This window comes from Propithecus coquereli, unplaced genomic scaffold (genome assembly GCF_000956105.1).
Source record: "Propithecus coquereli isolate 6110/MARCELLA unplaced genomic scaffold, Pcoq_1.0 Scaffold34, whole genome shotgun sequence".
Classification (NCBI taxonomy): domain Eukaryota; kingdom Metazoa; phylum Chordata; class Mammalia; order Primates; family Indriidae; genus Propithecus; species Propithecus coquereli.
This window is the reverse complement of record NW_012149063.1, coordinates 2,164,704-2,191,875: the sequence shown is the minus strand read 5'-3', so window position 1 is coordinate 2,191,875 and position 27,172 is coordinate 2,164,704. Positions and strand designations below refer to the sequence as shown.

Below are 27,172 nucleotides of genomic sequence, written 5' to 3'. Positions count from 1 at the left end.
GAAACCATCTAAGGCAAGTTACTTCATCTCTCCAGCCTCAATTTCCACAACTATAAATCGGGAATAAAATGACTACCTTCCCCATAATGTGACGAATACAAGATATAATGCACATCAATGTGCTTAGCACAGTGCTCAAAAAAGACAGCACTGAGCACTGGTTACACGTTAGCCATTTGATCACTTCTTTTTCCAATTGCACCTGCTTTAAACAGTTTTTTTAAATTTAGGTGGAGAAAAATAAAACAAAAATATTCATGTTCTTACTATCCAGAATTGACAATTATTTAATTTGGTCATATGTATGTTGACTTAAAAAATAGAGAGCTAACCTATTCCTATGTAGTTGAGGTAACTTCTGAGCCTGGGGTTGTTGAATCCTTTCACCAGGGCCCCTGCACAAGCTGTGTGGCCGTATGTGGCAGCTCTGTCGTATTTCCACCACGAGATCCATTTCCTCTGCTCAACACGGGTCCAGTCCATATGTATGTGTTTGCAAATACAGTATAGTTTGGGTGTGAGTTAAAAACACTTTTTAATTTACATAGCTGTATAAATGGTATATTTCTTTTCTTCAACACCATATTTTTGAGGTTAATTCATGTTTAAATATAGATTTAATTAACTTCTTATTTCTGGATATTAGTCCACTTTCCAAATTAGAGTACATTTTAAGAGAAATTTTTCTACTGATGGGTATGAAGATTGTGTACAATTTTTTCTCATCATACAATTATAAACAGTTCTGCAATAAACATTCTTATGCATCACTCTCTGAGTACGGGTGTAAATTTTTCTTTAAAATATATGCCTAAAGGGAACTGCTGTGTTGTGGGTACATGCACATTTCAATTTTATTAGATACCATTAAATTATTTCTACTACAGGGGTACATCCTTGCCAATACTTGATATTGTCATTTTCTAATTTTTGCCAAACGATTGAGCACCTTTTCATATGGCTATTGGTGATTTTGATTTCCCCTTTTGTGATTTGCTTGTTCCCATCGTTTGCCTAATTTTATCAGACGATTTTTTATGTGTCTATTTTTGCTACTGAGGTGTGCATATCTCAAATGTTGCGGAAGTACTCTATTCACTGCTGTGGATCTGCAGTGCCCCACAGAAAGCCTGACAACCATGAAGTCATCACTGTATGAATCAGCTCTCAAGCCTAAAACTCACTTCTGAGTACCTAATACCTAAGCCTTAATTTACGCTTTACTTTGATAGCACTTTTTGAAGTTAGCTCAGTGCTGTTGTGTCCATTGAGAATTAGGAGCAGAAACTCTGGCCAATGATACTCAACAAATTTTCGCTGGTAATTGTATCCATGGAGAAATTGAAACAAGGGGAGGAAATACGATTTGTCTAGAGTCACAATATGAGTAAGGGTCATAGCTAAGATAGAGAGCGAGTCCTGTAACTGTAGATCTGACCTCCATTTTCAAGGTCACACAAAGCTCAGTAGAAGAAGAAAAAATGTGAATGCATAACTCACCTGATAGCAGTTTTCTAGCGTGTTTTCCCATTTCAGTCTGGCAGAATAGCCCGCCATGTTTTTTTGGTAGTAATTTTCATCTTCCTTTTCTAACTTCTCTGTTGATTTTTTCAGTTTATTCAGGAGCTAAAGTAAAACATCAATGTCACATATTCATTAACACATTTATGAAAGCCCTTTGTATTCCACAGAAGGAATTAAATGTAGCCCAATGACAGGTTTCTTACTTCTTACCTAGAGTCACAAAACAGTGACTATAGTTGACAAACCCAAAGATCTTGTTCAGAAAAAAGAAATGGCAGAGCCAGAGGAAACCTAATGGCCTTTCAGTGTGATTCCCACAATTTTACACATGAGGAGACGGAGGCCCTTGAAGATGAGGCGATTTGTCTACATCCATCCAATCAAGGAGAACATGAAACAACAGCGTACTGGAGGATTGACAGTGCAGGTCGGGGAGCTCAAGGCTGCAGTCAACCAGTGCATCCTACAGTCTTACCTGGTAAATCTTTTAGGCTCCTGAATCTCCTACCAGGACAGGTAGAGATTTGTGGAATCATGTAATTTTTAGAACTAATTTTAGAATTGGCCTGGCTACTGTCCTGTCTGGCAATCTTATGTTACTTTTACCATATAAACCAAGCAGTAGAGCTTTGGAATCAGACTTCCAGGATGAGAGACCTAGTTCCGGCTGCAGACAAGTTAGCCTTCATGAGCCACAGTTTTCTCATCTCCATGATGGGGATAATGATAGCTCCTAGTTCACTGGGTTACTATGAGTATCCAAGTAGGTGATGCATGTAAAGCACGTGGCACACTGCCCAACACCTGGTGTGGTACTCAAAGATTAGCAAGTATGATTATTACTAGCAAAAGGCCTGAGATATGTGGCCAATGTTCCCTGCAAGTTACTGGCAGCTTGACAGATGGTTTCCTCTCACCTGCTCCCCCATGATCTGCTCCTGCATGAAGAGCCCCGTCTTGCCAATCACCAAAATTTGCCATTCTGATTGTTAAATCTTCTGGAAAATCAAAGTACAGTAATACAAAACTTTCTGGGCCAGGGTAGCTAAAATTGACTCTCAAAATGCCCAGACAAGTAATTTCACATGTCTTAGGAATGAGGAAGTTGAATTATGTGAATGATTCTCAAACTTTAGCATGTCTAGAAAGGATCTGAAGTGCTTGTAAAATTGCAAATTCCAGGGTTCTACAAGTAGCAATATTGATTCAATAGCTCTGTAGTGGGATTGGAATCTGAATTTTACTACCTTTTCAAATGATCAGATGCAAATAGTCTTCAAACCACTCTTTAAGGAACATTAAGAACCACCCTGACTTAAGCAGGTTAGGAGTTTCAAGGCCAGAGACAAAGGTTTTTAAGATTGACCTTCTTTACGTTTAAGGACATTTTGACTAATGTTACAATAATGAAGAACATTCATTTAAAGTTCTGCGTGTTAACAACCACTCACTTTATTATTCCAGTTGATACGCTAGCTATTCACTGTCCCTTGGCTCTGATGTGTGACCTACACAGGGCATTCTGGTTTTGTATATCAAGTGTAATGAACCGCATCCATCTGTAGAAACACAGTTTGTGAATTTTAACTGGATAATAATACAGTGAAAGGACTCAAAGGGTGCCATGGTTATACTTTGCTAAATCCTTGTCCTTAGATTCTTATTGAGAATGCTCAGACCCCTAGGTATAAGAACTGAATCACTGTTGAGATCAACATTCATATTTACCAGCCTACACTACAGACCTGTTGGCTAGAATTTTCAGCTCAGCAAATTTACAACAAATAGTCCCAAATAAATATAAAAGCAGAAGTAGACTCCTATGTTCTCCTACGTAGACTTCTATATTCTTTTTCTTTTTTTTTTTTTTTTTTTACCAGATCTCCCTTTGAGAAAGACAGACTCATATATTTTTATTTAAGGAACTTCTTAGAAACCTTTACTAAAATGTGTCAAAACTTGAATTCTTTTTCTTTCCCTGTTTCTTTCTCTTGAAACAAACATCTCATTTATTCACCAGACATTGAGTGCCTTCCATGTGTCATGTGCAAGGCTTTGAGAATAGCAAAGGGAACCAGATAGGCTCCCTCTCTAGTCAGGGACCCACACAGGCCATTGCCACCCTGTGTGCCAGATCCCAGGATGATAGAAATACTTAGGTATCACCGGGGCACCAAGAGAAGCACCTAAACCAGCCTTGGAATTAAAAAACGACATTAAGCTATAACTTGGCACCTAGTAGGTACTCAAAAAAATGATCCCCATGTGAATAAACCCGAAGTGAAAGTAGGAATTGGTAAAGCAAAATAGTATGGTATGACACAGAGAAAGTTTTTTTAGATGAGGTTGGTTCATACAGTTTGAAAGGGAGAGTAGTGAGAGATGCTGTTGAAGAGGCAGTTGAGGGTCAGGTCAGAAAGGGTCTTAAGGGCCATGTAAAGGAGCTTGTACTTCATTCTGAGGTCTCTGGGAAGGCTTTTAAAAGGAGAATGACATGCTCGGATTCAAGCTTCAGAAAAGTTAGCTTGGTTGTACATGGGGAATAGATAAGAACAGGCAGCACCAAAAGCAAAAAGATCAATTTGTTAGTTACAATAAACCAGGCAAAAGGAGATGGTGGCCTGAGAGCTGGTATCGGTAGTAGAAATAGACACAAGCGAACAAATTCAAGAAGTATTTGGTTTAAGAATTAGAATTGGGACGATATGGTGGGTGGTAATATTCAAAGATATAGATAACCCAGAAACAAATTATCTTTGGTAGAGAGAAGTGATGGGTTTGGTTTTGGATATTGAGTTTGAGGTGCCAGGAAGCAGTCTAGAGACTGGTTTGGGCTGGAAATATAAATTTGGGTATTGTCAGCATAAATACTGTAGTTGAAACCTTGAGAACATATATTCGGTGCCTGAAATTGAGAGTACTATGTTGGACACTGGCGACATAATGGCGAATAAAACAGAGCCAGGCCCAGGAGAGAAACATTCAGAAACTGCAATATATGAAGGTTAGGCAAAAAAGGGGAATCCATAAAGAAGATGAAATTTTATCCATAAGATAAAATTTATAGAAAAGTAGGAGGAAAACCAAAAGCATAAGGTGTTACTAAAGTTAAAAGAAGAGAATGTTTTTAGAAAGGGGAAATAAACAATGCTTAATACTTTCAATAAGTTGAATAAGGGAAGAACCGAAAAGTACCTCTTGGCTTTAGCAGCATTGTTTTTGATGGCAAGAATGCTCTTAGTTGAATGGAGAAAGCTTGATTAGGGTGGTTTGAAGAGTGAACAGGAAATGAGAAAGTGGAGACAGAACACAGACAGCCCTTTCTAAATTATACTGTAAGGGAGGTAAAAGTCTGAAAAAAGGCAATGAAATATTTTATGAGTTGTCTCTTTAAAACCCCTACCCTTTTTGGGAATTAAAACCTGCATTCCTTCCCCAGGCCAGTAATCAAAGGGGCTGAAAAATGTTCTTTGCTATTTGTTTTCTAGTATCTTAAACCACAGGAGATGGTTCAACATAATTGACCAAGGGTCACAAGATCATCATCACTGGAGATGAGGTCCACGGAAACCACCAAGTATACTTAAACAACAACAGCCTGAAGCCATGACATGTGACACCTGTCACATAGACCAGAGCCCAACCACTGAAAACCCCTCTTTAAAAAGCCCTGTTTTTCCACTTAAAGGCAGGATGGTGGTCTCTTGAGACTCTAGTCCATAGCCCTCCACATTTGCTAGCAAACTAATAAACTTTTCTTTCCTTTTCCTCAAACCACTTGTCCTCATTCTTCATTCTCACTGATTCAGCCTTGGGGACAAGTACCAAACTTTCGGTAACATTATTGTAAAAAGGAGGAGACATAATCATATCTGGAGAGAACAGGAGACATCATAGAAAAGTGTTTCCCTGAGTCTCTCTACTCTCCCAAGATTGGGGGTGCAGTGGAATGAATGTTTGTGTCCCCCCAGAATTCATATATTGAAATCCTATCTCCAGTGTGAGGTATTAGGATGCGGGGACTTCAGGGGGTGATTAGGTCATGGGGGTGGAGCTCTCATGAATGGGATTAGTACACTTATAAAAGAGACCCCGGAGAGCTGCCTTGTCCTCTTTCCACCATGTGCAGATATAATGACAAGTTATATCAGTCTGCAGCCTGAAAGAGGGGCCTCACCAGATGGGCACCCTGATCTCAGACTTCCAGACTCCAGAACTGTAAGAAATAAATGTCTGTTGTTGAAGCCACCTGATCTACGGTACTTGGTTATAACAGCCAGAACTGACTAAGACAGGGGGAGCTGAGAAGGCTGATGGGAAGGAACCATTAAAGAAGGGCTGTCCAAGATACAGGAGAGAGCTGGGTAATGAAGAGAGGGCCTCTGGGAGGCAGAATGGGATGGTCTTGGAGCACAGGATGAAGAATTGGCCTCTTAGCTGCAGATGTGTAGGTGCCATTACTTTAGTGAGCGGGTGGCTGTGCCGACTTCTGTTTACTCTGAGGTAGGAAGCGAGATAGCCTGCTGGGAGTGGGCGGATGGAGTTGTGAAGAGAACAGAGGTTTACATCAGCTTCTGGAGAGGACCAAGAGTCCTGAGCAGGAAACCAGGAGCAGCAGAGGACAGTGGCTCAGGTCAGAGATCATGGGCGCGTCTATGTGAGATGAGAAAATGAATGCCGCCCAAGGTGTTCGGCCTTAGGACCTCCCCCTCTTCGCCCCCTGCAAAAAGCTTCCAGATTAAGCAATGAAGATGGCAGGGGTCTGTGATGGAATGACAGCTGAGGCTATGGTTACAAGACCAGCTGGAGGAGGGCAGCAGCACCTCCCAGGTTTGCTGCTGCTGAGGGTAGGAAGAGGAAATTCACCACTTAGCTGCCATGCTTTTTCCTTTGTTAGTGATTGACATCAATAAAGAATAGCCTCCAGCAGGACCTGGTGCTTGGTGTTTTAACATACTGGGGGGTGGCCTCATTGGAAACTGCCTCATTATTCAGTACTGGTTATGTTCATTTCCAACTGTAAAGACTAACACGTGAAGAAATAAGAACCTTGTAAAATCTTGCTAATGATGAATTTAAGTTATTCAACTGATAGTTTCTTCAGATGAAATGAGAGCTACTTGCAATGACAATTTTCCTCTCCTTTTTTAAGAACGTTTGGCATTACAGTGGTACAGACTGCATTTCCTTAGGAGTACTCTAAGATAGTGACTATTTCAAAGTTTTCTAATCTAGGGCACATACCATAAGAGGTGTGCAAGATAATCTATAGAGGTGTGAACGAAAAATACTTGATTTTTTTTCTTTCTTTCTTTCTTTCTTTCTTTCTTTTTTTTTTTTTGAGACAGAGTCTTGCTCTATTGCCTGGGCTAGACTACAGTGGTATCATCATATATTACTGCAACCACAGACTCTTGGGCTCAAGTGATCCTCCTTCCTCAGACTCCCAAGTAGCTGGCATTACAGGTACAGACCACCACTCCCGGCTAAATTTTCTATTTTTTTGTAGAGATGAGATCTCACTGTGTTGCCCAGGCTAGTCTCAAACTCCCTGCTCAGCCTCCCAAAGTGCTAGGATTACAGGTGTGAGCCACTGCACCTGGCCAGAAAATACTTGATTTTATTCCTCTACCCCAATATTATTTCTGTTCATTTTTGCTAAAAGCACAGTTATCAAGCTTACCCTTGTTTAATATATGAGTCATACTGCTACTCACACATGGACAGTAGTGGATTCTGAAGTGGCCTGGGGGGAAGGTGGGGATTCTGCAACCTGAGGAGCTGTCATGGGCCTCACCAGTGTCTTCACCTCTAGCTTCCAGGGACATGTGGCCATTGTCATGTGCCTGGGTCATGTGGTTTTACAGACTTACTATCTGGCTCCATTTAGGTTAATATACACAAAATGTACAAATATCTTAAAAATACTGCTGCCAAGAACCTATAGATTGATGTTACTACTAAACAGATAAACACAAGGAAGCCACAGAAAGGTCAGAGCTGATGCTCACTCCTGCTTCTGCTTATGAGCACGTCATCACCCACGTGAAAAGGCAAAAACCAAAATAATCTCGTGAGATCTGACAAGAAATAGATGAAAAAATTTAAAATTATCAAGAGGACTATTTAAAAAATGTATTTATATTTACCATGGTTAAGACTTGCTCCAAGTGTATATTTTGCCTGGAAACAATAATGATTATACAAAGACATCATGGTTAGTGGATCATTTAAAATATTTATTTCATCTTTATCTCATTCTGCGAATGTCTCTACTTTTTTATGCTGTATAAGGTTTGCAACATATCAGTATAATATATAAAGTACTATATATAACATACAACATATATGAAGTATGTATATTTTTTAATTTATTTGGGGTGTGAGGTGAGAATTTTATTTTTTTATTAAGAGGATTCCTTTTTAAAAAAATTGGACATCATTGGTTTCATTTGTCATAGGTCAATAATATTTTAGAAATACATATGTGGGCTAGGTGTGGTGGCATGCCCCCGTAGTCCCGCTACTCAGGAGGCTGAGGTGGGAGGATCCTTGGAACCCAGGAGTTTGAGACCAGCCTGGGCAACATACCAAGATCCTGTCTCCGGAAAAAAATAATTCAAAATAAAAAGTTTAAAATATATGTATGTGTGGACCAGGAATGATTTAGAATCCCTTCTTATTCTCTGCCAAGCTCTCTGCGGAGATCCCACACAGAGGGAGGAATCGGCCAGCTCTCTTGTCCACAGCTAAGGGCAGCAAGCCACCCGCCTCTAAGCCGCACGCACCCAGCCAGCTGTGACAGCTTACCTTCCGCTTCTCCTTCTCATTCAGGGATTGCTTGGAGCTTTCTACATGCTGGAAAAGTGCTTCGTGCTTCTTGGTACTCACCATTAATTTTTTCTTAGCCTAGAGTCAAAAACATACAAACAAGAGAAAAAAGGGCGGAAACATATCAAGAGAAAAGCCCTCGTGATTTGGAACAGGGCATGTTCATGTGCTAGCTTTAATAACTGTGTATTTTTAGTTCTTCGTTCTCACCTCAAAATCTACCTAAAACATCACAGCAGCCAATACTTTGTCCTGAGAACCCCTGCATATTTTTTCATTATATTGGGTAAACTCAAGAAAATTACAGATTTTGCTAAATCGCCAAAGGCCTGCAATCCTCCAAAACAATGTTCTAGTGAGCATAACGGCTTTACCACAAAAAATATCGCAACAAACAGAAAAGACCGCCTGCACCATTCTTTTAAACTAACATGGGCAACAATTGAGGTTGTTTTAAGATGTCCTCTTAAAACTTGCAGCAAGGGTCAAAATTTTGCTCGCTGACACCCAGGCGGTAGAGCTGGGCACTCCAGCTCTCATTGCCTGGCATTTGTGAAAGGGCCTGCAGCTGCTGGAGTCGGGGGAGAGGGAAGAGGTGGGGAAGGAAGAAGTGTTCAAAGTCACCCTATCCTGTTCATGTCTGAACCCTTGGAGGGGGTTAGGTGGTCATTTCCTACCGTACACAGTTGTATTTGGCTAAAGATGATGCTTCAGAGATAAAATAAGCAAGCAAAATTTGGTTAGAGCTGGATTTAGCCTGCTCAGGAACTGGGCTGATTGAAAGACTGTTTGGCTTTTCACCTCAGGGTTGCAAGGACTGCAAAACCAGACAATAAAGAGGGAAGGCTCCGGTCTCTCTTGGCATTTTACCTTGGGGAGCAGCGGTGAAGCCTTCTGTTTCCCTCTAAACATGGGAAGCCTCTAAGAAAGGGAATGAAAGGGCTAAGAAGCTCAGGGCCTCTTCCTCCACCCTCCATCAGTCACGCGCCTGCTGATGAATGAGGGGAGGCAAGAGGACTTGGTCCTTTAAGGTTTTCATTTGTGGCTCCAAGGAGACCATGGAGCATTCAGCATTACAGACATGCTGAATCCCTTGAACTGTAACAGGAAAGAATTATTACAGCTCAAGACTTTTACATTCTCTAATTTCTCTGTCACTCTTCATAAAGAAATCTTTTCATTTTGAAAAATGACTTGGTAGAAACTGGAACATAATAAAAGATGCTTTTTGTTCTTGGAGGCAATTGCAGCTGCTGAGCATTGTTGCTGGCATTGGGTCCATTGTATTGAATTTCCTGTGAAAGCTGAATATTTAAAGAAAATGGATTTTTTAAAAACAAACCCTTTTAAAGAAAGCTCATAAAACCAAGAACAAAACTTAAAAAAAAAAATGGATACTTTTTGTGGGACTTTAAAACATTGACAGTGGGTATAGAAATTCATTTATTTTAAACATTTCTTATTAATGTCCTTGGAGTCCGTCCTTAGTTCCAGCAGATGTTTTGGAAGCCATGCTGGGGCCACCTGTTCCTGAGGGCATCCATCATTGGATGGAGGGCATCCATCCATAACTATTTGGCACTAGTGGCTCTTTATTTGTAAAGGTTACCTTTGGGCATTAACACTTTGGAGATGAAAAAGGAAAATTTCAGCTTTTGGAGAACAAGTCTCCCCAAAGGGGTTTTTTCATTGAGTTTTCTTAGCAGATTTTCTGATTTCTAGTCCTTTCTACTTGAAATGAATTCCTCCTATACTAGATTGCTCTAGAATAATCTTCTGCACATATGGATTCCATCTGTTATTTTCCCTGCTTAAGAACCCATAATGATATGCTCTAGTTTCTCACACCAGATCCTAACTCCTCTCCTTAGAATTTATTCTCTGTTTCCTGCACATATGTTATCCAGCTAACTAAATTTGAAATTACTTGAAAACAAGAACCATAATGTTATGCACAAGAAGGGGACGATACATACTTGTGGAGCTGATATATACATCCCCCTTTATATATTGTTACCCACCCCTCACTGTGCCACCCTCACTAGTGAGGCAGAGTCACTAACACCCTTCTACAAATGAAAAAAAAAACAGAAACAAAACTCAGATGGTGCTTGTCACTTGCCCTAAGTTGCAAATTCCACAGTAAGGCAGTCAGGATAGAGTAAAGGTCAAGAGCAGTGACCCTGGAGCCCAATACTTGTAGACTTGCAACAACTGTTGGTTCAATCATTAACCAGCTTTGTAACCTTGGGCAAATTACCTAACCTCTCTGTGTCTCCACTGCCCCATCCGCAAAAGGGGACAACACAAGGTCACATTACATTGGGTTGATTGCTGTGATGATGAAATATATGACTATATAGCACTTGGCACATAATAATGCTATATAAGTGTTAGCTATAAATCACAATCATATTTAGATCCATGCTCTTTTATTGTTGTGGGTGAAAGATATATCTTTGTAGTAACTCAGGTGAGGAAACATTTTTCTCTCCAGTTAGCACTCAGAAATAACTAACACTACACGGGATCATGTTTGTACAAAACTGAAAAGCTTCAACCCTAAAAACAGTTTACACAAATGATATTGGTGGATACTTGCCTTAATTTGCTGATTCCAGTTGCTAATGACAAGATTTGCCATCTTTACAACTTCATTATCAAGCTATTGAAGAGAAAAAAAGGAAAACATGTTTTGCTTTCTTCTTCTTTCGTCACCACTGTAAACTTATAAAAGAGGCTCTGGGAACTGCCTCACCCCTTCTGCCATGTGAGGTTACAGGAGTGTAAACAGTCAGCCATGAAGCTGGAAGCCAGCCTTCACCAGACACCTAATCTGCTAGTTTATCGATGTTGGACTTCCCAGCCTTCAGAACTATGAGAGCTACATCCGTGTTATTTACAAGCCATCCAGTTTATGGCATTTTGCTGTGGCAGCCTAAACTGACTAGGACAGCCATAGTGCTAGCTTGTTAATTCAGGCACGATTATTCTCACAATTCATGGGAATTTTAAAACCCTACCATGGACATATATATGGAGGAAAGTAGCCAAACTATCTTATCCCCGTGTCAAGTATCTCTTGACGGGATTTGGTAAAATAATGATTTCTAATCTATAACAATGTGAACAGCACGTAAATATGTGCAATTGTGTGGAGGAGTCCCTTGCACGGGTTGTATCACTGCGGGTCCCATCACATTCTCTTCAACATCAATCCTTGGCCAACTTCAACACCATGAGACTTGCTAACAGTCCTAGCAGTGCTAATTTTACTAAGTGTTCCATTGTCCCTAACGTGAATATTTCTTTAATTTCAAAGAGATTGAATTCGTAATTATAATTAACTCCCCCCCTGCTTGTAAACAGCCAAAGGAACAAGAGTAATAAGGATGAAGATGGATTTTGGCAACCTCTCAGAGATGTCTGGCGCAAGTTCCAGCAGAACCTTTTTTCCTGGACCATGATCCCAATAGATTAGCCACTACTCAACCACTCTGATATTTAGCAAACACTACACTTTCCTTTTTTCCAGTAGGTTACATTTAGAGTATGTGGTTTATTATAACAAATACAATGAAAATAATTTTATGCACGATGTCACTTTTGACTATGTATGCGGCTGGAATGTGGAACAAGTTTAATTTTTAAAATAAAATCTAGTCTTTTATCTTTTGAGAGAGAGTGGAGTAGGGTGGTGGGCTGCGGTGGGGAGGGGCAATACAGAAAAGATGATCAATAGGAACCACATTTTAGAGGGTGTCATGACATCAATGAACTAAAGCACTGTGATCAATTACCATAGCACTGTGCCTAATTATGGTAAGCACTAAAGAAACATTAATAACTATCATATTATTATTATGTAGTAATATTTTGTAATTAATAAAATATAGACTAGTGTTTTGTTTCTATTAAGTTGGCTTGCAAAAGCAGAAGATTATATTGCTTTCTAGTAATTCCCACAAATCAAATTCCTATCCATCACCCTAGCCCTAGAGAGAACATCCATTCTGGTAAAACACATGTATATACACCTACAAACATCAGTTCTACTTGCTGATTCAGTTTAATGAGTTTGAGTAAGTTTTTTTATAATTATTCTTCCATCACAGCATTCACAAATCCCCTCACCCTTCTGACTTGCTACTGTCAGCACCTGCTTTGTCTGGCCTTGAAACTCCCCTGAGCACTGCTCCCTCCCTTCTTAAGGCCCCATACTATGGCTTAGGAATATCTTACCTGCACCTGGTCCCAAAACAAATAGTGACCAGGACTCCAGCCCCATCAGAGCCAAGCAGCATTTATTAAACACCCATTTGTATTGCCCAGAAACATCACTTAAAGTGCTTAACAACTGAATGACACACAGAGAGAAAGAAAAAGGAACACGAATGAAACTGTTCTGGAAGGAAAGGCACAGAGAAAGACCACAGGATATGCTATAAGAGGACTGGGTGCCCCTGAAAGAACTGTTTAGCTAATTGTCTTTAATTTTAAGGATTTAGCCATTATTACCTTTACACAATTCCAAGCTGATATGCATAGAAAGCATCATTTTAAAAATTGTGCTTATCATTCTTCTATTTACAAATAGAATAAATGAAATTATATGAAAAGAAAAATACAAAAAACTACAAAAAATGAAATTAAAAATAATCTCTAATTCTATATTCTAAAGATAATTCTTATTAACCTTTTGGAAAGGTTCTTCCAGGTTTTTTTCTATCCAAGTACACAAATATTTATTTTATAATATTGAGGTTATATTATTTATTAGATTTCTTCATTCTGCTTTTTTAACACTATGTCTTGAAAAAAATTCCCATGTGATTAAATTCTTATACAGTAAGATTTTTAATGGTTGTAAAGTATTCCATTGCTTGAATGTATTATAATTTATTTTTGAATGATGAAGCAGTTTCCAGTTTTTGACAATCATAAACAATGCTCTAACAAACATTCTTGCATATGAATCTTGGATTTGTGTTTTTAATTATTTTTATGATAAATCCCTGAAACCTAGTATCACTTTTAGATCACCTTTTCCTCCTTGGGCCAAAGACAGAAATCTTGCTTTAGACACAGGAGAAGAGGAAAGTTTTGACTCACTGATTTTCTCTTCTTCTCTTGTACATTCAGGACTTGATAGGTTGGTTTTATTGCTTCCAATTCAATTGCTTTGCCAAGTTTTCTGGAAATAAAACATAAAAGACACACAAGCATAGTGTTAGGGTTTCATCTACTTTCCAAATTATTTTCTGGGGAAATAAAATGGTGTGTTATGGCATATGTATTCAGTGTGCGTTGGAAGGGGAACATTTGTAGCACACCCACTTTAAATATTTACGACTCCCTTTGGAGTTGGAGCAAGGCCAGGGTGGGGCACTCACTGATGTAGGTCTGCTGCCGACTTCATGCCCTCCGAGGCCCAGGCCCAGGCACTGCTGAGACAGCTAGAGGCAAAAACAAGGAGGGGAAAAGGCGGGCATCAATTTCTGGGTAAACTCTGAGAAATAAGGCATCACATCTGATTCACCGAATTCAGCAATTGCATTCATGTCCTAACCTTATTTCAATTTCTCCATGAGATTAAATTCTGCCAATGTATTTATATGCACTCTATTCATGATATATACTGCTTTTTTTTCCCAGTCATTTTTCATTTCCTATTTTATGTCTGTAGAAAATCAGGGGACTAAAGTAGCCGAGGGTGAGAACAGGTGGGTGATAGGACGCTAGGGTTAGAAGGCCCTCAAGGACAGTCTTTTCAGGCTCCTCATTTCACAGATGAATAAACTGAGACTCAGAGAAGTTAAGTGACAAAGGGCTTGAGAGCCCTGGTCACGTCCTGCTGCTGCTCTTGGGGTTGAAGTCCAGCTTCTGTCCCCTGCTGGGTTTTAGGACAACAGCTCAGATATTATATGGTCCTGTGAGTGGTATCCCAATTTAACACAAAGGATAGCACTGCACTGTCTCTTATGGCATAGGGGGAGGAATAGGGAGTGTGAGTCATTTTCTCCAACAGAAGGGACCCAGCTCACAGTAGCCCATATAGTTAGCTTTCATGAGTCAGGACACTAAGTCCAATTGTATCAATAATCCCCAGAGAGAAAGGCCTGGGTAGATTCTGATGAAAAGGGAGGAGTGGATCTGCATCCCTGACAAAATCAGAATGGTGCAGAGGTTTTGCCTCCAAATGGCTTAGTTTGTACCCTGCATTCTGAGAATGAGAGAAAAGACCAAAGGATGCCAGATTTTCTATACATTCTAAGCCAGGCACAAAACTAGACACGAGAGAATACCTACTGCATGCTTACAACAGGAGGGTCCAGAAAAGACAAAACTAATCTATATTGACAGGAAGCAGATCAGTGGTTGCTTGGGGCTAAGTAGGGGAAGGATCGCAAAGAGGCACGAGGAATCTTTCTGCGTGATGAAAATGTCTGTGTTTTGAGTTTAGTGGTGACTGTGCAGTGTATTCACACGAACTGACCAAACCATATGCTTAAAATGGATGCTTATTATTGCATGTAAATTAAACCTCAATAGAGTTGATTTTTAAAAAGGAAGTCAGGACTGGTCCGAAGGTAGTGAGTTATCTCACTTGATTGTTCACAGTCAGTTACAGATTGAACTCCTTGTTCTACTGCTTTTCCCATTTCTCACACTGCACTTGACTAGTCTAAAAAATAAAAAAATAAAAAGGAAATCAGGCCCACTTGTGGGAAGAGAATCTGACATTTGCCCCTCTGAGGAGCAGGTAGCAGGGCAGGGGACCTAGGTGGGGACTCAGGGGCACCTGGGTGTGAACGTAGGTGCCCTCTTTTTGTTTCCTACATGACCTTGGAAGAACCACTTGATTTCTCTGGCCCTCACTTAACTGATCTTTTACAGTAGAAATTACTTGGGGTAGCTGTACAAGTACCTAACACAGATTTTGGTAGAGATCATAGTTAATTAATGTTCATTATTAAATATTGCACTAATTCCAGTTAACCAAACATTCTGGACATACCAACTCTTTGGACTATTATGCTGGACGTTAGGGTTGCAACACCCCTATACCCTGATCCCTCATTCTTTAGGAGATAATTAGAATCAAAATCTTAAGGGACATTTATGAAGCTTTTGCTTCGTGCCAGGTACTCTGCTAAGCGCACTGCCGGTATTAGCTCATTTAATCCTCACAGCAACTATATGAGCTAGGTAAAATACATGTTTTACCATTTTAAAGAGATAACGAGAAGATAAATTGTTCTAGGTCACTCACCTATAAGTGGTAGAGCTAGAATTTAAACCTGGGCAGTCTAAATGAGAGTCTATTTATACTCAACCACTGTGCTATTCTGGCTCCTTTGTAGTCTACTAAAAATACTACCCTAAAAATAAAAATAAAGCTAAAATCAGAGCAATTTCAAAGCCACCATTTGCTATTACAGATGATGCCTAAGGAGGAGTGGGAATGTGAGCCCCAGAAGGCTTCCTTTTTTCTTTTCCTTTCCCTCTCTTCATCAAAAGAGACCTCTGCAATGGCACCGTCAGCTTAGGGGCATGTCTGCATGCATTAGTCACGAATCTTTGTAGCAAATTATCACTAATGAACCATTTTAGAATATTAATTTCTTTCTTCTCTTCTTGCCAGCAAGGAATCTACTTCATTCTTAGTGCTGTAATATATTGAGGAGAATGTGAACCAACATGTTTTTAGCAACTCATGTGTTAAGCTCTTTACATAGATTATCTCGTTTCATATGTATCCCCCCCACACACACACATACAATGGAGCGCATATCAATACTCCAGCTAATAGGGAGAAATCAAGGCACTGAGGGGCCTGGTTACTCGTCAGAGGTCACAGAGTAGAGATAAGGTTGGATTTGCACTTCCTGACTCCAAGGCTTCTGACTTCACAACATCACTTTCCAAGTTAATTATCATCACCAAGGCCTATCATGAATGTGGCCTTACGAGTCGGAAAGACCCGGGATGAATCCAGCTCTACAACTCACTATAGATGTGGGTGGGGGAAGTTTCCTAAACTCTCCAAGTCTCAAATCCTTGTCTGTAATTAGCAGTAATGATAAGATCTCTGGAGGGTGGTCGTGAGCATTAAATGGTAGAATCTCTAAAGTATTTAACACAGTCCGCGGCACATAGTAAGTACCCAAGAACTGAAAGCCCTGCTTGACATTCCATAGCTGCCACATTTGTCAGAGGAAGCTAGAAATGATCATGTGTCACTTTTTATTACTAAAATATTTTTAAGAATTATTTGGCCTTACCTCTGCTGTGGTACTTACTTTTTCCTTGCGTTCTGTAATGTTTTGCTCAGCTTGCTTGCCAGTTTCTGAAGTCCTTTGGCATAGCTTATCTCCAGGTTTGCCCTGTTAGCAAAGGGCAAATATGATGTGCCGGCCAGAGATCAAGCAAAACTACACAGACGTGCACGCACCCACACACATGCACACACACATGAAGGAGGGCTCAGGCTGGAAATGTAATGCTGACATAAAGAAGAGATGATTTGTTTACTATAAGGATCCTCTTGTCCTTAAGCACAATCCTTAAGGACATCCAAGAGGAATCCTACAAAGGGAGAGAGTTTTTTATTTTATACTATGTTAAGGGTTGAATTGCATCTCCTAAGAAAATGCTGAAGTCCTAACCCCCAGTGTCTGTGAATATGACCTTATTTGGAAATAGGATCTTTGCAGATGATGATCAATTTAAGATAAGGTCATTAGGGTGGACCCGAACCCTATATGGATATGTCCTTATAAAAAGGGGAAATTTGGACACAAAAATAGACATGCACATGGGGAGAATGGCATGAAGTTGTAGATATGAGTGATGCACTACAAGCCAAGGAATGCCAAAGATTGCCAGCAAACCACCACAGGCCAGGAGAGAGGCACGAAAGAGATTCTCCCTCACAGCACTCAGAAGTAACAAACTAGGCTGACACCTTGATCTTGAACTTCCAGCCTCCAGAACTGTGAGACAATAATTTTCCGTGGTTTAAGCTGCCCAGTGTACGGGACTTTGTTATGATAGCCCTAAAAAGTAATGTAACTAATAGGGAGCAGAAAACTGTCCTACTTATCTTGGGACATTAGCACTAATCATATTAGCTCTAGATTATAATAGCTGGCAATAAAATGATAAATTATGACTGAATTAACCAAGCAGTATCTTTCTAATGGGAATCTGTAGTGGAGGCCAACACCAGATTTATTAATAGAAAACAAATTTCCATTCCTTTCTATGCAGGGCAAGACTCAGTAGGAAGTCCGGGCATGCCCTCCCTCCAAAAGCAAACTCCTTGGTTCCTTTGCACTGATTGACTCACTCTCATCTTAAACTTCTTTTACTTTGTCTATTTATAGGCCCATCTGTAGCTAAAATGAGGGCATCTTCATCTCACTTCTGACTGTAGATAATAAAAATGTAGAAAATTAAGTTCCATTCATATTATGTTTTCCTTTTTAACATAGACCACAAGAATTTTTGTTGCATTTTCAGTCCTTTATTTCCATTTTTATTATAACACATTTTTAGAATTCTTTATGATTCCATTTCATTTGGGAAAGAATTCCAGAACTCTTCTATAACTAACCTAATACCTGCACATTTTCACACAAGTTAGACAAGTAAGATAGCTCTGTTTTATAAAATGAAATCCAGAGATCACAGGCTGTTGATCTATTGTTAAATTTCTATTCATTTTTCCCTGTTGGTACAGTTGTGCTTTAGATTGGTTTTTATCACTTTTGGAATGAAAGAGACTATGGTAGGGTGTATGTTAAGGCCTGGGTGCAAAAAACACCCATTTGGTATCAGAACTTGCTTGGATATAAGGAAAGGTTAATTTAAGTATTTTAAAATAATGAAGCTGGTAAATAAATATCTCATAGCATTTAAAAATAGATTTCTCTGCTCTAGCAATATGTTCCAGCTGATGGCGAGAGAGAGAATAAGAAAGTGCCGGCCACCAGCAAGCTGGGAGAGAACATCCCACCTGATGAACTCAGATGTTCTACATCCCAGGAGATCTCTACCTTTCAGTGGGGTGGCTTCAGGCCATGTTACAAGGGAGTAATCAGGCCTCCTTCAAGGGTTTTTATGAAGACTAAAATATGTAAGAACCCAAGCTTAGTAGGGGCTCAACAACTGGAACGATTGCTATTGACCTGCAAGGCTCTGCAGGATCTGAGCCCTGGGTCCCTCTCTGATGTCCCTCCCACCAGTCACCCTTTGCTCATTCTACTCCTGCTCAGGGACTTTGCACTTGCTGTGGCCTCTGCCAAGTGAGTACTCCTTCCTCTACTAAACCACATGGTGTTTTCCTTCATGTCATCCCAACAGGACTTGTTCAAATGTCACCTCCTCAGAGCCTACCCCACTTAAAAGAGGATCCTTGTCACCAGCCCTTTACAGCTTTATGTAAAGGGACTTCTTATTATATCTTATCTCACATTATGATTTTTTAGTGTATTCTGGTTAATACTCCTAGAATGTAGACAGCTCCGTGAGGGTCAAGAATCGTTTTGTTCATTGCTCTATCCCTGGACCTAGAGCAGTGCCTGGCACATAATAAGCACTCAGTATTTGCATCATGAATGACTGAATGCATGAATGGACTTCCCACTAGGTCTTGGTTGGAATTCTTGAAAAAGTCTCTGTCACCCAGCTTGGAGTGAAGTGGTGTGATCATAGCTCACTGCAACCTCGAGCACCTGGGCTCAACTGATCCTCCTGCCTTAGCCTCCTGAGTAGTTGGGACTTCAGGTGCACACCACCATGCCTGGCTAATTCTCAAAAAATTTTTTGTAGAAATGGGGTCTATGTTTCCCAGGCTGGTCTCAGACTCCTGGCCTCCAGAACAACTCCAGATGGCTTCTGACAGGAAAGGTAATGCTGTCAGGCACAGCCTCTCCCTCAGAATCCAGTTCTCCTTTCAGAATGTTCCCGCAAGCTGTACAAGGTACCTCAGGCTAAGCAGCAGTAAGAAGGCCAACTACCAGAAAGAAGTGTTGCTTTCCTTTGTTCCGTTAAAGTAATTGGATTCTACTTGGGGGGGGATGGGGGGAATTGGGCTTTGGTGGCAAGAAAGAGGGTCCTTGATTACTTTGAGGTGATTGAGCATTTTTCTTTTTAATTTGGTCACTTTCCTCCCGGGCCCCAGTATTCCTGTTGGCTTTTTCTTGAGCACGACAGGAAACCAGCCTAAAGAGATTCAATTGCCACACAGCATTTCTCTCATTGGAAGACTTCTCTTTACATACAAGTATCACAGAAATCTTCACCAGATTTATGGCTCTACAGTTTGGTAGACAGGTTAAAAATCCCTGACTCCTACCTATGAAGAGAGTGTGTCCAAACAGTGCTCTTCTGACAAATGTGTTGCCTCACCTTTGTGACATGTTGCTGATGTGTGACCTGGGTTCTGCCTAGACCAAAAGTAGCAACACCAACGTTTATCAGGCACCTACAACATGCCAGCCACCATTCTGTTTTAGGTATATTTCCTTACTCCACCTTAACTTCCTTGGGGTAGGCGTACTTTCTTTAGAGGACATGGAGGGGACACCAAGGCACAGAGAGCTTGGTCAGTCGCTTGCCTGAGGGCACGCAGGAAGGAGGTGAGGTTGCTGGGATTCTAGCCCAAACAGCTTGGCTGGAGAATCGTCCTGCTTAACCGCTCCACTCTTCTGTCTCTGAAGTTGTGGCGAAGAGATTGTAAGTGGAGAATTGAGGGGAAGGTCAAACAAAAGTACTTTTTAGAATTGATACCGCCTCTCACTCCACCTTTAATTGCAGTGTTTGAATCACCACAGCTCCTGGCAGCTTGGAAGCTAGAGACCCAATTATAGCAGCCTGGGTGCCAACAGAATGAGCTTCCTGGGCCTACTCTGAAGCATCTGTGCAGCTGTGAGGCATTTCCGGGGATGGGGAGCGGGGGAGGGGAGTGTCTGGAAAAGCGGGAAGGCGGGGCTCTCACTGCAAATGGCACCACACTAGCCCTCTGCGTCCGGCCTAGTGGGACCCAGCCTCTCTGAACAGCACACTTGGATCCTCTCTCCTTCAGCCTGTGATTTAGTAATGACCACAAAGGGTTTTAGAACCTGGCATTCAAATGGACCAAGAGAACAGGTTACAATCACTCAGCCATTTTAAGCCCTAAGGACCGTTTTGGGAACCTCAGCAGATTATTCTGCAAGTCATAGGGAAAGGAAAGGAAATGTGGTGGGGAGGACGGGTGTGGGCCACTGTCACTCTTCTCTCTTCTGCCTGCGACTAAAAAGCTCTCGGGCCTCTAGCCCTGAATGGCTTTTATCTTAACAGATGTTAGTAGGTAAATTCCAACCCAGAGAAAACTGCTCTTCTCTAAGGAGCCATGTTCCAAGTGGCAAACAGAGAGAGAGAGCTGTAATTTTTATGTCAGAATGTTTGTAAGTGGAAACAAATGCTTCCATGTGGCTCTTCCATGCTTATGGCCTAATGAAGTAATATATATATCTCCCTTCTGGATTCCTGCTAAATAGGCATAAAATGATCTTGGTGTTTTCCCACAGCAGAGGAAGCAATGTACACCCCCACTTAGACTGGTTTCTTCTTAGTCCCTTGAAGGGAGGTGCTTTATCAAGTATGGTTCCTGCTGAAAAGTCACCACATGCAAAAAGAATCGAGAGAGACAGAGCTAACCTCAAACTGAGATGTGGAATTTTCATGCCTTCACTAAAATAATTAGAAATAAGCTTATAAGTTCATTGTGCTTAATTTTCTAGCCCTTTCCATCTTTTTTCTTTCCATTCTACAGCCACCATATCTGAGTTAAGATGCCTTCTCCAAGCAAGTGTCTCGGCACACATGAAATTGATGATGTGTATATCTTTTGATGGTCAACTCAATCTCAGAATATTCAAGTGAGTTTTAAAGATTCTGGACCAGGGAAATGACATGCACTGACTTTTAATCCATTTATATTCTAATTTCCTCTCAGCATGCAAGGCAGGTCAATACGTTTTCATTAGTAATAATGAATGAAGATCATTAAGTCAAAGACCAAGTCTGACTTAGATTTTAAAATAAATTATACTATTAAAAGAAAGGAGAGATGGGAAATATGTGGTTTCAGATTCAATATTTTAGATAAAGCATAAATTAAACTGTAAGAATAATATAAATGACCATCTAATCAATTTTAGATTATTTATCCTCTTCTAATAAAATTGAGATGATAAAAAGCAGTTTAAAAAAGCACAACCAACCAAACAAAAGTAATTGCCCCCTGTGTCTATGAGGAATTAATTAAAATTAAGGCCTTCTCTTGCTGGAAGCAGGTGACAGAGCCCTTCCTTCGTTATGAATTAAGAAGAAATTTCAGTAATCTCAAATTTTTCCCAGGTGACATCATCCCTGTCTTTCACCTCTTACTTTGGACCAGCACCAGCTTCCAGGTTGGTGTTATGGTGTTTTCCATCCTAGCTTTATCAGTATGCCTTTTGGAAGACAGGTGCTCATCTTACAAATAGACTGTATTTAGAGTTTACTGCTGGCAGCTTGAAAGATATTTTCACATTGAAGCTCTGTTGTTCAAGAGGGCAGGTTCACTAGCCGGCCCAGGACACCCACGGCATTGTTATTGACTGCTTTCATCCTGGTTCCCAAGAACAGTATAAAAGAAGATGAAATGGGAGGATGACACCCGAATGGTGTCCGTCTTGGGTGTCCAGCCCAAGAGTCTCATTGAGTCACAGTTCACCCCCGGGAACACGTCAGCTGTGCAGCTCTAGAACTTCAGGTCCTGTGTGTCTGCCCATTCCCAAACTTAGTGTGTTTATGGGGCGGGAGAACATTTTGGTGGAAAGAGGTAAAGTGGACAAGAAAGGTGGTTTTCAAAGCTTTTTATCTGGGAAACAGAATTTTATACAGAACCCACCGTATCACATAAACACTGATAAAGTTGCCCTGATTAAATGGGAGAGGGTGTGAGCGGGGACACAGAGCCCCGCCTGCTCAACCTCCTCCTGACCCCCCAAAGTGGCCCCTGAGGGCTCCCCACAGACCCCTTGGGCTATAGGGTTTGAAAGCCACTGGGCTTGATGACACTGAAGTCCCTTCCCACAGAGCACCCTCAGGCTCTGTGAAGGGAGCTGACCCTGAGCATTTGGCACCCCCACAGCAGTGCTCAAAACTGCCTGCCCCCCATGGAGGACACCCTTGCACCAAGCCTAGGTGGGGCCGGATGGGATTCAGAATGTGTCATCTTTTCCGTATCCCCATTTGTAAATTAAAAATGGATAAGAGTATGTATGTGCCACATTGGGTTGTGACAATTAAAGACACCAAGTATAAGACACATCTAACACAGTGCCTGGTCTGTTGGTTGTGCTGGATAAATGGTCTCTTCTGTGATTTTATTATTTTTTCTAGCTTTTGTTCAAGATAATATGCTATGTATTATGTCAGGAAATGTCTGTGACATGCCTATTTATTGCTCTTCAGAAATGGCCTAACTTGAACTTCTTAGAAGTTATGAGCGCCCAAAGGTACAGAGTCACCCATACGTTATTCATTCACTCAGTGGACAGCTATTGAATGCCTGCTGTGGCCCAGGCCCATGCTCGTGGGATATGAAGACCCTCAAGGAGTTCAGCCTCCAGGGGAGGAGATGGACAGGTGAACAATGCAGGCCGTATGAGCTGCAACAGACGCAAGCACTAATTATGCACGTAGGCCTGAGGGGCACTTTTCTGAGACTGGGGACTTGAGTTAAGGGAGGCCTGTCACAGTGGGTGACTGGATCTTGCAGAAGGTGTTGAATGCAGCTTAGCAATGAAGGTGCAGCAACATCTACCAGACAGGTGATATGGCTGTGCAAATGCAGGAACCCAGATGGGCTGGGGATTGCAAGTGTCTCAGTCGGAAGGAGGGAGTAGGGTCATGGGGAGAGGGAGAGAGACAAGATAAATAGGAAGGCAGAGCTCAGCTCCCAAAGGTCCTTTTAGAAAATACTGTGAGGGCTGACTTTTATCCTGAAGATCATGGGAGTCTTTGAATGGTCTTAAATGAGTCACGGCCACAGAGTGGAAGATGCATTAAACACAGGGATTGGTCCCAGCTAGCCCACAAGTCAAGATAACTTCCCTTGGATTAGAAAAAGGTCTTCTAAAGGGAAACAGCTCTATCAGGGTGCAAGACTGAAGGAGTTAGAGTGGATTGGATTTCTGCCTCCATTCATCCCATTCAGCCAGCTGCCTTTGTGCAGTGTACAAACTACACAACTGCAAGGTAGCACCCCAGACAGAAGAGTTTAAGTGAGTTTTGCCAGAACAATGGAACAGGCCATAAAATGAAAAGAAAGCTATGGATATCAAGGGGGTTTAGTAGAGAGAGACGTGGTCTTGGTCATGAGTTGAGACAGAAGGAACCATGGGTACGGGTGGTCCCAGGTATCTCGCTTGACTGGGTGTGCAGTAGTCCCAGTCACTGTGGTAAAAAATCCAGAAGGAGCATCAGCTTTGGAGAAACGCTGATAAACTTTGTTTTGGATATACTGATTTTCTGTTTCCACGGGACATCTAGGGGGAAGTGTTCAATATAGTGTCGAATAAATGGTTTAAAGCATAATTTAGACGTGTTGCGTAGTGACACACGCATCAGTCTGGAAGTCATCAGTACGCCAGGGAGCCCAAGCTGTGGGAGTTCAGGATGAGTAAAGTAGAAAAGGTGAGAATTTGTCAAAGATTTCATTTCAATTTTTTATTCCTTTGTTAACATTATCTGCAATGAATCATGAATTGAACAAATGGCCAACTACACCTCTTTTTTCTTTTTCTTTTTTTTTAAATGGCCAGAGCATCAGTTCTTGCTCTTTGAAAACCTGACCTCAATCTTCCTTACACAGGAGCGATTGATTTTCCCATCAAAGCCTGTTTAGACCTTCGCTGTGAGGGTGCAGGGAACCTAACACTCCCAGATAGTTTCTGAGGATGTGCCTTTGTCTCTTTAAATCCGATCCGCAATCGTATTAAAGCAAACCTGATCATTTTGGCATCAGGCATTGTAGGTACTTCTGTGTTTCTCTGGCTAAATCTGAGTTTGCTACTGCAAAAAAACTGAAGTAACTAATTGGATAAAAGAAGCTAAGCGTGACTGTGAATTGCAGGATATCCGGGCAAAATGGTGTTTCAATAAAAACTGCACTTTTCTATCACCACCCATTAGAATAAATGCAAGAAGGCAGCCGAGCTGGGAAAGGAAACATTCTCTGGCCTGGCAGCTCGATTGTGATGCCGCCTCTTGTACCCACGTGCCGGTACAGAACTCTGGAGCAGAACCACATTCCGGTGGTCTCTCAAGCAAGGGGTCTGTAAACACGAACCTCAAAGGACAGTAAAGACCTTGTCCTAATAATGTAGGTATAATAATAATAATAATAATAATAATAATAAACCTTTTACTTATCTTTCACTTATTTATTCATTCAATCTACAAGTATTTGCTGAATACGTTTTATGTGGCAGGCACCCCTAATTCAGAGCCCCCTGTCCTCCTTCACTGTATCTTTCATTCTGCTGCCACTAGATTTGCCTTCATGATTTTCTGTCACAACGCTTGTTGGAAACGCCTGCTCCATGGATTCCGAGACTACTGTTTGGCTTGACTTACGGGGGTTTCCCATTATTTGTTTATAATCTTAAGTAACAGGATAGTTTCTTTTAGAAAGAGAACTGGCTTTCCAGGTTTGTTTCTTTGTTTCTTTCTTTCTTTTTTCCTGCCAGGAGGAGGAGGAAAGCTGTGCTATTTGAAGACAAAGGAATACTATGGTTTAAAAATAAACAAGAGCAAGCTTGATAGCATCAGTTTCCAACACCTTCTCACTCCAGTATCTTAACTTGACCTTCCTTGTTCCTCCTGGCGCCAATCCAGTGACAGGGAGAGCACGTTGCTCACTCTGTCATGGGCTCCTCCAGCTCCAAGAGTGTCCTAATCTTTTTCTTTTCCTTTTTTATTTTGAATTATTATGGGTACATAATAGTTGTATATCTTTATAGGGTACGTGTGAGGTTTTGATACAGGCATACAAGGTGAATTAATCAAATCAGGGTAATTAGGGTATCCATCATTTCAAGCATGTATCATTTCTTTGTGTTAGGAATATTCCAATTCCACTCTTTTAGTTATTTTAAAGTAGACCCTAACTTATTGCTGATTACAGTCACTTTGTTGTGTTATCAAATATTGTTCATTCTATCTATTATATTTAATTATATTTTTGCACCGATTAACCATCCCTGCTTTATCTCCTCCTCCCCACCATCCTTCCCTGGCTTTCCAGGTATTTTTCTAATACGAGGGAAAGGTATCATTGATTCACGTATAACAAGCTCACCCATTTAAGAGGAAAATAAGCCCTGGGCTCATTTATGGATAGCTGGTGGGAATCAGCCTTTTATGTAATATTGTATGTCTAGGGAAGTAACTTCTAAATTCACAGAACAGGGAGAGCAAAGGTGAATGTAATACCACTTATACCGTGACCATTCCTCCTTGTTGATATATAGTCATTATATCAATTCAGTTCAAACACACAGGAAGAAGTAATGACTTCAGAATCACATCCCTCCTGTGGGAGAGAAGTAACCCAACCCTGGGAAGTGAAGGGCCTCCTTTTAGACACGTAGGAATACAGTCTCAAAGTACATAGCGTGCCACATATTCATAGATTTAGTAGAGCGTTTGTATCCATTAGAAAACAGTTCTCCCCCAGTGCCATCTCCTTTAGTGTGCACAAACATCCTGCAGCTTAACTACACGATCAAAAAGCTCAGCAAGGGGAAGAAACTTGAAAGCTCAAGATGAAGAGATGTTGCAAACACACATTTATCGGGAATTGATATAAAGCAACCCAGAAAAATGGCATCTTGCTTAAGCGGAAATGATTTAATTGTACAAGTTTAGCCCTACAAAATGATGAGAAAAGCATCTATTGCATAAATGACCTAATCTCTAACATAATTTTTCTGGTCCAGGTAAAACACCAGATCTGTTCTTTGTGTTTATGTTATGCAGTTTTTATCCGGGAATGTGCTGGTAATTTTGCTAACCATTAGCACTCTTTAGATTTTCAAATTCTAAATTCTTCTCCACAAGGAAGTGAAGCCATGAAGGGAGATATCTTTAGCTACCCAAGTGTTTCTTCCTCACTAAGCATGTTTGCCACTCTAGAACGTGCGGGCGGAGGGTGTCACACATTCATAGGTCCAGGACAGATGGTAGCCCTAGGAAGGAACTTCAAGAGAGATGTAGGTAAAAAATGAAGGCTCTAGCTGTATAAGGAGAGTAGATGTGTCTGTGGCAAGGTGGGGGTATGGAGTGATTTGGACAAGGGTGAAACAATACATCAGGTTTCAAGCAGTGGCTCCCCCCAGTTTTTTCAGTTCACTGTTGAGTCTCCTTGCCAGCAGACGTTATCTATCCCCTGCCTTTCATCTTCACAACTCTCTACCAGGCACTAATTTCGAACCCCCAGACACCAAATAATCAAGGCCCAGATGACTGCAACCCAGGTCCTATGCCTGGCTGATCTGCAGAAGGCGGGTGCTTTCTAATCTAGGTAATGAGTTGAATTTGTAGAATAGTTAACTGGGTTTTGTTTTGCTTTGTCTGAGACGGAGTCTCACTCTGTTGCCCAGGCCAGAGTGCAGTGGTGTCATCACAGCTCACAGCAACCTCAAACTCCTGGGCTTAAGCAATCCTCCTGCCTCAGCCTCCCGAGTAGCTGGAACTACAGGCTCGCAACATTGTG

General features: G+C 41.1%; 1 protein-coding gene across 1 annotated transcript in view; it reads right to left on the bottom strand.

Annotated features, from left to right (window-relative positions):
* NOSTRIN (nitric oxide synthase trafficking) overlaps positions 1-27,172 on the bottom strand; it is a 72,998-nt gene that overhangs the window by 18,031 nt on the left and 27,795 nt on the right. The window contains exons 3-8 of the mRNA XM_012650789.1: positions 16,659-16,742; positions 13,749-13,811; positions 13,468-13,549; positions 10,958-11,020; positions 8,335-8,433; positions 1,501-1,626 (exon numbers count right to left, since the gene is read on the bottom strand). Of these exons, the coding sequence (XP_012506243.1) occupies positions 1,501-1,626; positions 8,335-8,433; positions 10,958-11,020; positions 13,468-13,549; positions 13,749-13,811; positions 16,659-16,742 (517 nt within the window). The remainder of the gene's footprint in view (positions 1-1,500; positions 1,627-8,334; positions 8,434-10,957; positions 11,021-13,467; positions 13,550-13,748; positions 13,812-16,658; positions 16,743-27,172) is intronic.